At 39.1% G+C, this 12,330-nt stretch overlaps 1 protein-coding gene and 1 pseudogene across 11 annotated transcripts in view; both read left to right on the plus strand.

Annotated features, from left to right (window-relative positions):
* Positions 1 to 12,330, plus strand: part of WDR37 (WD repeat domain 37) — a 127,502-nt gene that overhangs the window by 19,950 nt on the left and 95,222 nt on the right. For all 11 annotated transcript variants that reach the window (XM_058297661.1, XM_058297655.1, XM_058297659.1 and 8 more), the window contains one exon: positions 11,967 to 12,134. In XM_058297661.1, coding sequence (XP_058153644.1) covers positions 11,997 to 12,134 — 138 coding nt within the window. In that variant the 5' untranslated portion in view covers positions 11,967 to 11,996. The remainder of the gene's footprint in view (positions 1 to 11,966; positions 12,135 to 12,330) is intronic.
* On the plus strand, positions 325 to 1,209 carry LOC139439053 (transcription factor E2F6 pseudogene; annotated as a pseudogene).

Below are 12,330 nucleotides of genomic sequence, written 5' to 3' on the forward strand. Positions count from 1 at the left end.
TATTATCAGATAAAGTAGACTTCAGAGCAAAGAAAATTAGGGACATAGAGGACATTATGTAATGATAACGGTTAATCCTATGCGGAAGATGGCGGCTCTGGCGGCTGAGGAGTTGTGGGCTGCCTTTCTGCTTCACAGGCAGTGCAGCTCTCAGGTTCGTGGGGTTGGGGGCCCCTTTGCTCTCAGAGCGGCTCTGTGGCTTGGGGATCTGGTGCCGGCCTAGCCCCCAGACACCTCTGATTCTGAGCGGCCTCTAGCTGAGAGGGAGAAGGTGAGGGCGCCCGCTGGGTTCAGCAGCATGTTGGTAGCTGGCCTTGGGGGAGGTGGCCGTGTGTCATTGCTGAGACCCCGTCAACGTGGATGACCTGCTGCCATCAAAACAAGGATTAATTTAGAAGATAATGTGCAATATGTGTTTATGAGAAAAGCTCTAAAAGTGAAGAGACCTCTTTTCCATGTCTCAACTGGTCTGTTTAACTAGAAAATTTATGGATTTTGTCACATCTGCTCCTGGAGGTATTCTTGACTTAAACAAGGTTGCAACAAAGTGGGAGCATGAAAACGAGTATATGACACCACCAACATCTTAGATGGAATTGATCTAGTAGAAAAAAAAATCTAAGAACAGTATTCAGTGGATAGGATCTGATCTTAGTGATTCTGGAGCAGTACCCCAGGAAAAGAAGCTACAGGAGGAACTTTCTTACTATCAATGAAAGATGCTTTGCATGAGTTAATTAAGAATTGTGCTCAGCAGCTGTTTGAGTTAACAGATGACAAAGAAGAAGAAAGACTAGCATATGGGACATGGCAAGATACTCATAGTATTCCAGCCTTCTGTGAACAGATTGTTACTGTAGTTAAAGCTCCAGCAGAAACCAGAATGTTCCAGTCCTAGAGAAGACTATATAATAGCACATGCAAGGAGCACCAAAGGACCTATTGATGTTCATTTATGTGAAGCAGAACAGGGTAACACAAATATCAAAATATCTGAAGATGTAGGGACCTCTTCATCTGAAAGCAAGCCTCCAGAAAACCCTGAAGAAGAAAATCATCCTCAGCAAAGTGAAGAATTACTTGAAATGAGCAACTGACTACCTGTAGAATTTGAAAATTTGCATGTGTTTTTTGGAGGACATCCAAATAGATGAATTACACATCCAGTTTGATTTTCAGAGCAGTCAGTCGTCGCTGATGTTGTCTTGTTCCCAGGTAGTAGCCTTATTAAGGCAAGTCGTGTCATTCCTAGGCGAGCAGTATTCAGAACACTTGTATCTTGGAGCATTCACTGCGTAGATTCATGGATAATTATGGCTTAAGCAACCTTTTTTTTTAAAAGATTTATTTCTATTTATTTCTCCTTCCCCACACCTCCCCCCAGTTGTCTACTCTTTGTGTCCATTTGCTGTGTGTTCTTCTGTGTGTCCGCTTGTATTCTTGTCAGCGGCACCAGGAATCTGTGTCTCTTTTTGTTATGTCATCTTGCTGCGTCAGCTCTCTGTGTGTGCGGCGCCATTCCTGGGCAGGCTGCACTTTTATCGTGCTGGGTGCCTCTTGTAAAGGGGCGCACTCCTTGCGCATGGGGCTCCCCTACACGGGGCCACCACTGCGTGGTGTGGCACTCCTTGCATGCATCAGCACTGTGCGTGGGCCAGCTCACCACACAGGTCAGGAGGCCCTGGGTTTGAACCTTGGACCTCCCATGTGGTAGGCGGATGCCCTATCCATTGGGCCAAATTCATTTCCCTGGTTTAAGCAGCTCTTTATCATTATTCACATTTTTTTTTTTTTTTTGGTGAAATAGACATCTTGCCTACTGAAATAGCTTCTTCACAAAGAATATCACTGAAACAGATGATCAGATCTGAAATGGATAGTTCTTCCTGGACTCTGTCCTTTTCTTCAAAGATTATGTGTAGCATATAAAACGAAATTGCCTTACACTGGTTCATGTTTGATTTTAGCTATTGTAAATAGAATAGGTGTGTACAGTGAATCTGAATGTGATGTCTTTATATATATCTGTATAATGTTTAAATTACTTATAAAAAAGGTCTAAGTGAATCCACCATTTTATAGCGAAAACAATGTATAAATGTAAAGTAACTGACATACTCTCTTATTTCTATGGTGTCTGTAACTTACTCTAATCCTATGAATAAGGGTTAGAGGAGACTTCTCAAACTTCTACATGTAGAAGTATTATAAATATGCTACATATTTAAAGCCCATGAAGTATAAAAAAAAGAAAAAAATTAAGAAAGGTTAATCCACATAGAAGCTATAATTCTACATGTGTATGCAATAAGCAACAGATCTGTCAGTATGTAAAGCAAAAATTGATATAACTGCAAGGGGAAATAGACCAATTCACAATTATAGTTAGAGACTTCAGTGACCCTCTCTTACCAAATGAGAGAATAACTAGACTGAAAAACAGCAGTGATATAGAAAAACTAAAAATGCCATTAACCAAAGGATCTAAATGACATTTATAGAACACTCCACCAAAATACAGTCTTTTCATATGTCCCTGGAGCATATATAGGAAGATAGACCATATCATGGCCTGGTAAACAAATATCAACAAAGTAAAGAGTTGGCATCATACATAGTGTGTCCTCTGACTTCATTGTAATCGAACTGGAAATCAATAATATAAACATGAAAATTTCCAAACATCTGAAAATTAGACATGAATTTAAATAACCTATGGTTTAAAGAGGAAATCTCAAGGGAAATTAAAAAAAATATATAGAGAAGTAGATGTGGCTCAAGCAGTTGGATGCCTGTCTACCACATGGGAGGTCCTGGATTCAGTTCCTGGTGCCACCTAAAGAAGATGAGCAAGACAGCTAGCTGATGTGATTGGCTGGCACGGTGAGCTGACACAAGATGATGCAATGAGGAAATATGAGAGAGACAACCAGCAGGGAGCGGATGTGGCTCAAGTGATTGGTTACCTCTCTCCCACATGGGAGATCCCAGGTTCAGTTCCCAGTACCTCCTAAAAAGAAAATAAGCAGATACAGAGAGCACACAGTGAACAGAAACAGAGAGCAGACAGCGAGTATAAACAATGGGGGTGGAGGGGGTGGAGAAATAAAAATAAATCTATAAATATATATATTTGTCAATGAAAAGGCAGCATAATTTGTGGGATGAACTAAAGCATTGCTTTCATTAGAAAAGAGGAAAAGTTTGAAATCAATAATCTAAGCTCTTATTTCAAGAACCTAGGAAAAAGAAGAGCAAGATATACCCCAAAAAAGCAGAAGTAAGGAAATAATAGCAGAAATTATTGAAATTGATCATAAACAATAGGGAATCAATGACACAAAAAACTGGTTCTTTGAAAGAATAAAATCAACAAACTTCTAGTAAGACTGACAAAACTAAATGGACTTATCATTAGGAATAAAATAACTTATGTCACTGCATACCCTAGACATCCAAAGGATAAGAATACTATGAGCTTCATGTTGCTGCACTAATTTAATAGAACCATCTCCCTAATATTGGGAGTTAGCCTTGTTTTCTTTTCTAAATTGAGAAAAATTGGCATATTTATTTCTTAGAGAGTATGTTCTTTTTGTTTTATACTTTGGGGAAGAGCATTCTGTTACAGTGAAGAAAGGGGCTACTTTTTAGCAGGTAGGTGGACGCAAGTGATATTGAATTGGATCATTGAACGGTTACATCTGAAATATAGAAAAGACATTTTGCTTCGGACAAGTAGTAATTGTAGTTCTTTTATTTGTCACTAAGAGACTAATTTTGCTTTTGTAATGGGAATATTAAAAACTACCACTTCAAAAGAGTGTTACTGGAAGATTGCATTAAAGCACTTAGTGCATGACATGTGAAAGCTTTCAGTAGGTTTTGACTGTTTACATTTATTTCTGCTATAGTAGCCTTTGTACTTGTCATTGAGAAATATATTGTCATGGCTTCACCCAATTCACCCCTACAACTTGATGTTAGGGGAATGGTGTCAGAGTTTAAATATTGATAAAGTCACTGATAGCTCATTTAGTATGTTTCTGGGAATCATTGTTAATGCCAGAAATAAAGAGAGATCTTCAGGTTAACAAAACTCATTTAAATTTGGGAGAAGCTCCCATATATAATCATTTAAATTGTGCCTGGATATATGTGGTGGTAGTTTTTTTTTTTTTTTAGTATAAAAACTATACAAAGTCATGGTAAAAAATTCCAAAAATACAGAAAAATGCAAAATAAAAATCATCTCTAATCCCATTACGAACCTATCATCATTGGTATCTGTATTTCCAAACTCTTCTGTGTATTTGTGAGCTTATCCCTATTATTTGTATTTATAAAAACATAAAAGACATCACACTATGCATACTATTTTATAATTTGCTTTCCATCTAGCAATGCAGTTTAAATGTCTTTTTCTTATAATTACTGCAGGCTATTTTTAATTTTACAGGTATATACCACAATATTTAGCTTTCTGATTTTATTGATATGTGTTTAGATTCTTCCCATATTCTTTTTTTTTTTCCCCTTATTTTCCTAACCTCCTTTGAAGTTTGTCCTTACCTAAGTCTTCTCTACAAAGCTTATTCTCAATCAGGATAAGAAATTTAGCTGTGAGGCACCTGTTCCTGACCTACTTCCCCAGGATAGAATTGTTATTACTTGGACATTTAATTCTGGATTGTTAAAAGCATATTTTTAAAAAGTCATTTCTTATTTATAGAACAATAAACTACCATATTCTATGTACTGGTTTGATATGGTTTCCAAAAACAGATAGTGGATTATGTTTGTAATCTGGTCTATTACTGGGCATGATTGAGTTATGATTAGGGCTTTGATTGGTTCATGTCAGTAGGATGTTGAGTCCATACCCCTTGGTGGTGGGGTCTCACAGATAAAAGGCATGGCAAAGAACAGAGTTGGAACTTTTGATGCAAGGGTTTTCGATGTTGGAGTTTTGATGGAGTTTGATGCTGAAGCCTGAAGCTGGAGCCCTGGGAAGTAAGCTCACAGAGGAAAAAGAAGCCAGCCCCAGGAAGAGAGGACCCTGGGCCCAGGAGGAAGCAAGCCCTGGGAAGAAAGGAACTTTGAACCCAGAGAGAAGCAAGATCCTGGAAGGGAGGAACCCATGAAGCCTGAAGCCTGAACCTTGGCAGACGTCAGCAGCCATCTTGCTCCAACATGTGAAAATAGACTTTGGTGAGGAAAGTAACTTATGCTTTATGGCCTGGTATCTCCAAGCTCCTACCCCAAATAAATACCCTTTATAAAAACCAACCAATTTCTGGTATTTTGCATCAACACCCCTTTGTCTGACTAATACATTCTGTGTTCATCCCTTACCCACATTCTTGGTATTATAAATAATGTAGTGGGAAACATTCTTGTTCATACTTTTTGCCCTGTTAATATATATGGAATATAATTATTTAAAGTAATTTCCCCTTGCCTTTCTTACTTCTAATTGCTCATTTAGTTTAGGCCTATATCAGTTTTGTTGTCATAGCTGTCTAGAACCCTTTAATTGGATTTCCAGGATTGGCTCAAGAGTAATCTTTCAAAAATTCAAATCTGATTATGTCACTCTTTTTGATAAAATTATTTGGTATTGTCTCACCCCTTTTAGAATAAGATCTATAATTTATTTTGTATTATAAAAGATCCATTATGATTTGCTGCCTGGCTCCTGTAACTTCTCCTTCTCCTTCTACCACTTCTTTATTTGTTTATTTCACTCTAAAAATACTGATCATCATGTACTTTATCAAACACATGATTCTTACCTTAACTTCTTCATGGGATTTTATGACCTAGAATTCTTCTCTTTGAATGTGTACCTGGTAACTCCCACTTACCCTTTGGGTCTCAGCACAAGTTTTTTCCTCTAATGCTTGCCCTGATTCCCATAGGCAAAATAGGTATTCCCTGCTTTTGCATTTCCTTCCCTTTCTCTTTCCCCATTCCTTTCCCCTTCCCTTTCCTTTCTTGCAGTTTTATTGAGATATATTCATAGACCAATACAATCCATCCAAAGTATACAATCAGGGGAGTGGATGTAGTTCAAGTGATTGAGCACCTGCTTCCCACGTATGAGGTCCTGGGTTCAATCCTTGGTACCTCCTAAAAACAAACAAACAAATGAACAAACAGGGCAAACAGTGTATAATCAATGGCTTTTAGTATAATCACGCTGTTGTGCATTTTTCTGTCCTTGCATTTCAATACTTCATATATTCCTATTATAGTACTTGTCATGCTTCTTTGTGGTTTTTTTTTTTTTGGCAGAGAAAGACCTTGAAGGAAAGGACTGTGTACTGTCTATTTTATTTAATTGATTGAGTTTTTTATTAGAGAAGTAGGTTTGCAGAAAAATAATGCATAAAATATAGTTCCCATCCTATTACTAACACCTTTATTTGTGTGTACATTTATTGCAATTCATTTAAGAACATTTTTATAATTACACTCTTGAAACTATAGTACACCATTTACAATAGTACTATATTGTCTTTGTTGTGACTGTCCTTGTTTGCCCAGGATTAGGGACATTTCCCACTTTCAGTGCTAAAACCAGGAAAGTCCTGGGCAAACCAGAATAAGCCAATCACCCTAATTTCTTTGCATCTCTAGAGATGAACAGGGACTTTAATATATATATATAGCTGTTAAGCAAATTTAATTGCGTGTAAATGCCAAATAAACCATTGAAAATGCATCAAGTTCGGGATGACAGATTGAACACATGCATTTATCTCTTTCTTGATACATAATAAAATTGTATTAAAGGAATAAAATATGAGGACTATATAAAAAACAGCAAAGACAATAGAGAGGGATTGTGGAAGAAAGATGAAAGGGGGTGGAGCAGAGCAGAGAAAGTCACATCCTCAGAACTGCACAAAAGGAGATGGAGTTCGAGGAGAAGGTCAGTCTGTCCTGCAGAAACCCTGAGCGGTACTGTTCTGTGTGTGCTTCTCTGTGTGTGTTTTGGGCAGCAAGTATTTCCCTTCTTGAAACAAAAACAAAACCCAAAATAAAAAACAAACTCTGTTCCTAAGAAATTGAATGTACTGGCTAAGGAGAACAATTACTTGGGAGTTGACTCCCCAGAGTAAGCCCTTCATATTCTGGTATTTATAACTCTTCCAGATTAATGACCCATTTCCTGCCTTTTCTCCTAAAGCCAGTTTTCCAGTCAACAAGTCTTGCCAATGTTGTCTTCTCCCACAAAGTGAAATTTTCCATCCAACAAGTCCCAGCCATGTACCTAAAAGTCTCTGTCAGCATTTCTATTGTTTTGTTCATAAATGTGTACTGACAAGTAAAATAAGCACATAGTGTAGGAAAGACTGTGTTGGGAAAAGAGAGACCAAGGTAAACAGAAAAAAGTAATCCCGGAGGAAATAGATAATATGCGGAACAAAAGATAACTTAAAAAAGTAATTTATATTGTCAGTTATGTTTGAGAAAGCACAACAAATAAAATAACAGGATATAATATCATAATAAAGCTATTTTGGAAACACTAATGAAGACCTGGAAATTGAAAATATTTGCCACTCACCTCTTCCTCCCCTGCAAAAAAGTAGGATATGCAATTGTCATATGAAAAGCAGAAAACAGAAAATATGACAGAAAAAATAAGAAATAAAGACCAATTGAAAAGATATAGTACCTTTTCTAAGAGGAATTACAGAGAGAGAATAGATGGGGTATAGAGAGGAAATTTTCAAATATGTAAAATGAGAATTTTCCAGAGTTGAAGGGAGATTTGAATTTTCTGATTGTAATGGCCCACCAAGTGTGTAACAGAAGGAATAACATAAAAAGACCCACATTTCTACACATCACTGAAAATTCAAAACAAGAGCAGATATTAAACATTTGGAAAAGGGTGAAGGACAAAATACAATAGAACAGATTGCCTGCAAAGTAATGACAAACTGACATCTGGCCACTCATGAGCAGATTCTGGATTCTGGATTCTAGAAGACAGTGGAGCAATACCTTTGAAGTACTGAGTGCAAATGATTTTCTTTTAACCTGGAATTCTATATCCAGTGTAACAATCAAACGTCTATGGGGGCAGATTTAAGACATTTTAAAACTTGCATGTATTTGGCATCCTAACTTCCCATATACCCTTTCTTGGGATATTACTAGAAGGTGTCCTGCAGCGAAATTGGTGAGCAAACCAAGAAAGAGAATGGCATGGGGTCTAGGAAATAGCAAATTCGACCTAGGAGGAGTAACAATGAGAAATCCCAGGAAAAGAAGTGTGTAGCAGGCCTAGAAAACAGACTTGAGTCTGGAATAGGAGGATGGAGAGCTTTAGGAGGAAGGGATGTAGACCAAAGGAGGGAGGATTCTCCATATTATCTTTGAGAAGTTGGAAGACATCAAGATTGCAATCAAGGTATATAATGCAAGGTAATGAAGATAAACAATCAGGCATTTCAGGAGAAAAGGTACACAAAAATGTTTATTCATTAGTGAATTGTAATTGTTATCTCCATAATCATAAAGATGCTAACACTGTATAAATTTCTCAACTTATACACCATACAGACATGTTTCTTATGGTACCAGAATAGAATATAAACAATAAGCCTTGACAGATTATAGATAACAAAAGGTCGGGGTTGGATGGTTGTGGGGAAAGCTTAAGAAAAGCTGTGGAGGGAGTTATACAGGGCATATGCCCAGGGTATATAGTAATGTCTAGATATAGTGGAAAAAATTAAAAACAACAGCTGGGGGGGTACTGGGCCCCTGGCCAGGGGTCACTGTCGTGGACCCTGGGGGAGCAGCGGCAGTCCCCCAGGTGCAATGGCAAGAACCAGGAAGGAAGGAGGGCCCAACAGTGGGCTCCTGATACTAATGGCTATGCTTTTGAGCCTATACACCTGCAATAAGAATAAGGCCTAGAGTAGCACTGTGCCTGGGAGTTTCCTCCTGACAGCCTTCATGTTACTCAAATGTGGCCACTCTCACAGCCAAACTCAGCATGTAGATGCAGTGCATTCCCCCCAGTGTGGGACATGACACCCGGGGATGAGCCTCCCTGGCACCGAGGAATCACTACCACGTACCAGCTGAAGATGCAACTAGAAAATGACCTTGAATTAAAGGTTCAACATGGACCAGCAGAATATCCCTGTCTACATATAATAACAGGAGTTTAAAATGCTGTTTAACCTAATGTAAGGGGGAAATGGAAAGGAGAAATGAGATTATAAGGCTATGAGTCTCTAAAAAAGAGTCTGGAGGTTGTCAGAAGGAATGCCCTTATGCACAACTGAGCAGTCTAAGAGACAGATAAAGTGGATACAACCCCAGGTATTGGTTCTGTTGAGGAATAAAGAGACCCACGGGTTCTATGGTCATGGCAGATGGGGTTCACTGCCATGGCAGATGGCCCTTCTTTGGAGCTGGTGTTTCTGCGTGATAGAATTGGACTCAGAGGGGATCTCTTTTCACAAGACTTGCATGCTACTTTATTGGAATTGTAGTTGGTGCTGGGGTTTAAGATATATTTAGGGGATTTGAATCTCTGGACTGATAATATGACACCCAGGCCCAGAGCCTTAACAGACTTCAGCTCCTACACTTTGATTTATTGGACTTACCCCACTCAGCTAACATGGAGTTGAAGAAGGTCAACCACCACACCATGGAGCCTAGAGTGTCTACAACTGAAAGCAGGAGGAGTGCATCCAGTATCCATGTGGAATTTAAGCCCCCACTTGACATAGATGTGCAATGGACACAACCAATCCATTGTCCACAGAGAAAATGTGGAATGGGTGTGGGAAGGGTAGCCATGGTGGCTGCTGGGTTTGGGGAATGGGAGGAAGAGATGAGATGTGGAGGCGTTTTCGGGATGTGGAGTTGTCCTGGGTGGTGCTTCAGGGACAATTACGGGACATTGTAGATCCCCCCAGGGCCCACTGGATGGAACGTGGGAGAGTGTGGGCTATGATGTGGACCATTGACTATGGGGTGCAGTGATGCTCAGAGATGTACTTACCGGGTGCAATGGATGTGTCACGATGATGGGAGAGAGTGTTGCTGTGGGGGGAGTGGGGAGTGGGGGCGGTGGGGTTGAATGGGACCTCATATTTTTTGAATGTAATTTTTAAAAATAAATAAATAATTAAAAAAAAAAAAAAGAAAAGCTGTGGGGAAGTGGATTTGGCCCAATGGATAGGACATCCACCTACCACATGGGAGGTCCAAGGTTCAAACCCAGGGCCTCCTGACCTGTGTGATGAGCGGTCCACATGTAGTGCTGGTGCGCACAGGGAGTGCCGTGCCATGCAGGAGTGTCCCCCGTGTGGGGGAGCCTCATGTGCAAGGAGTGTGCCCCGTAAGGAGAGCTGCTCAGCGGGAAAAAATGCAGCCTGCCTAGGAATAGCACCGCACACATGGAGAGCTGATGCAACAAGATGACGCAACGAAACGAGACATAGATTCCAGGTGCTGCTGACAAGAAAACAAGCAGATACAGAAGAACACATAGCAAATGGCCATAGAGAGCATAGAGAGCAAACAACTGGGGGTGGGGGGAGGGCGGGAAAGGGAGAGAAAAAGAAAAAACTGTTGGGGAAGTGGATGTGGCTCAAGTGAATGGGCTTCCATCTACCATATGGGAGGACCTGGGTTCGATCCCTGGGGCCCTCCTGGTAAAAAAAAAAACATGCCCATATGGTGAGCCAGTGCCTGCATAGTGAGCCAAGTGCCTGTGCGGCAAGCCAGTGCCCGCGCAAATGAGTCACGTAGCAAGATGATGATGCAACAAAAAGAGATGAAGTGGAGAGGCAAGGTGAGGCACAGCAGAATTAGGACTGAGGTGGTGCAAGTTACAGGGAACCTCTCTCCACATCAGAGGTCCGCAGGATCAAATCCTGATGAATCCTAGAGGAGAAAGATGAGAAGACAAAAAGAGAAATAGATAAAGAAGATTACACAGCAAATGGACAGAGACAGCAAAATAAAACAGTATGGGGGGTGGGGGGGGAGGGGAGGGGGAGGGGAGGGAGGGGAGGGGGAGGGGAGGGAGGAGGTTGAGGGAAAAAAATAAATTAGAAAAAAAGAAAGGCTAGCTGTGGGACACTGCTAGCCTCATCTTACAAAGTGAGGGTTGGGGAGAGATGAAGCAGATTCAAAGATACTGGCAGTAGTTGATGTAGGAAGATATATAAATATTTTACTTAAAAATTATATTAATATGATATAATTATATTGGGAGAAGGAAAGATTGATAATAGCAAAAAATGGTTAGGTAATGTTCAAACTGGATAAATCTGTAGTTGAAGGAAGATAGAATGTGCAAATATGTTCCTTAAAATTATATAAGCTATTAGGGATGCGATTATATTGAGAGGAAGAATTGACAAGAAATGAGTAGATAATGTCCAAAATGGATGGATAAAAAAGTTTATATTAGAGATTTCTAGTAGCTTCTAGAGCTATCTGGTGATCACTAATCATGTGGCTATTGAGCATTTGAAATGTGACTCATCTGAATATAAATGTGTTTTGAATGTAAAATACACATTGGATTTTGAAGACAAGTATAAAAGCAAAATATAAAATGCCTCATTAATAGTTTTATATTGATTATAAAATGATAGTACTTTGAACATATTGGGCTAAATTTATCATTAGAATTAATTTCGTCCTGTTTTTACATTTTTAATATTACTAGTAGAAAACCTAAAATGACATGTGGCTCATATTATATTGGTTAAAAATGATCTCTCCAACAAAGGCTATGACCTCTACCTTAAAACATTTTAATTTCTTCTTTTCTAAGATATATCATTAATATTAGTCATAGTAAAGAAGCTTATAATTAAAAGTAATTGTTATCTTGTTCCATAATTTTTCCTTTGTTTCAAGTTACTATACCAGAAAATCTATTTTTCCTGCTTTTGTTTACCTTATTGCAGGAGTGACTGGGATATTACCTTCTAGAAGTAATGCCCACAGAAAGTGGAAGTTGTTCAACTGCTCGCCAAGCAAAACAAAAACGCAAATCACATAGCCTTTCTATACGGAGAACTAACAGCTCAGAACAGGAAAGGACAGGACTTCCAAGAGAAATGTTAGAAGGACAAGTAAGTAAATATCTGACCAGTGTCTTACTTTAAAAGATGCTGATCTTATTTGTAATATTATAAAAATAGCCAAATACAAACAGGTCTCCAAAGTAGGAAAAGGTCTGTATTACCAAAGTGACAATGTCTGTCTGCTGGAGTTGCTATCACAAATATGCCACAAACTGGTTTTGGCTTAACCACAGGGATTTATTGG

Source organism: Dasypus novemcinctus, chromosome 5 (genome assembly GCF_030445035.2).
Source record: "Dasypus novemcinctus isolate mDasNov1 chromosome 5, mDasNov1.1.hap2, whole genome shotgun sequence".
NCBI lineage: Eukaryota > Metazoa > Chordata > Mammalia > Cingulata > Dasypodidae > Dasypus > Dasypus novemcinctus.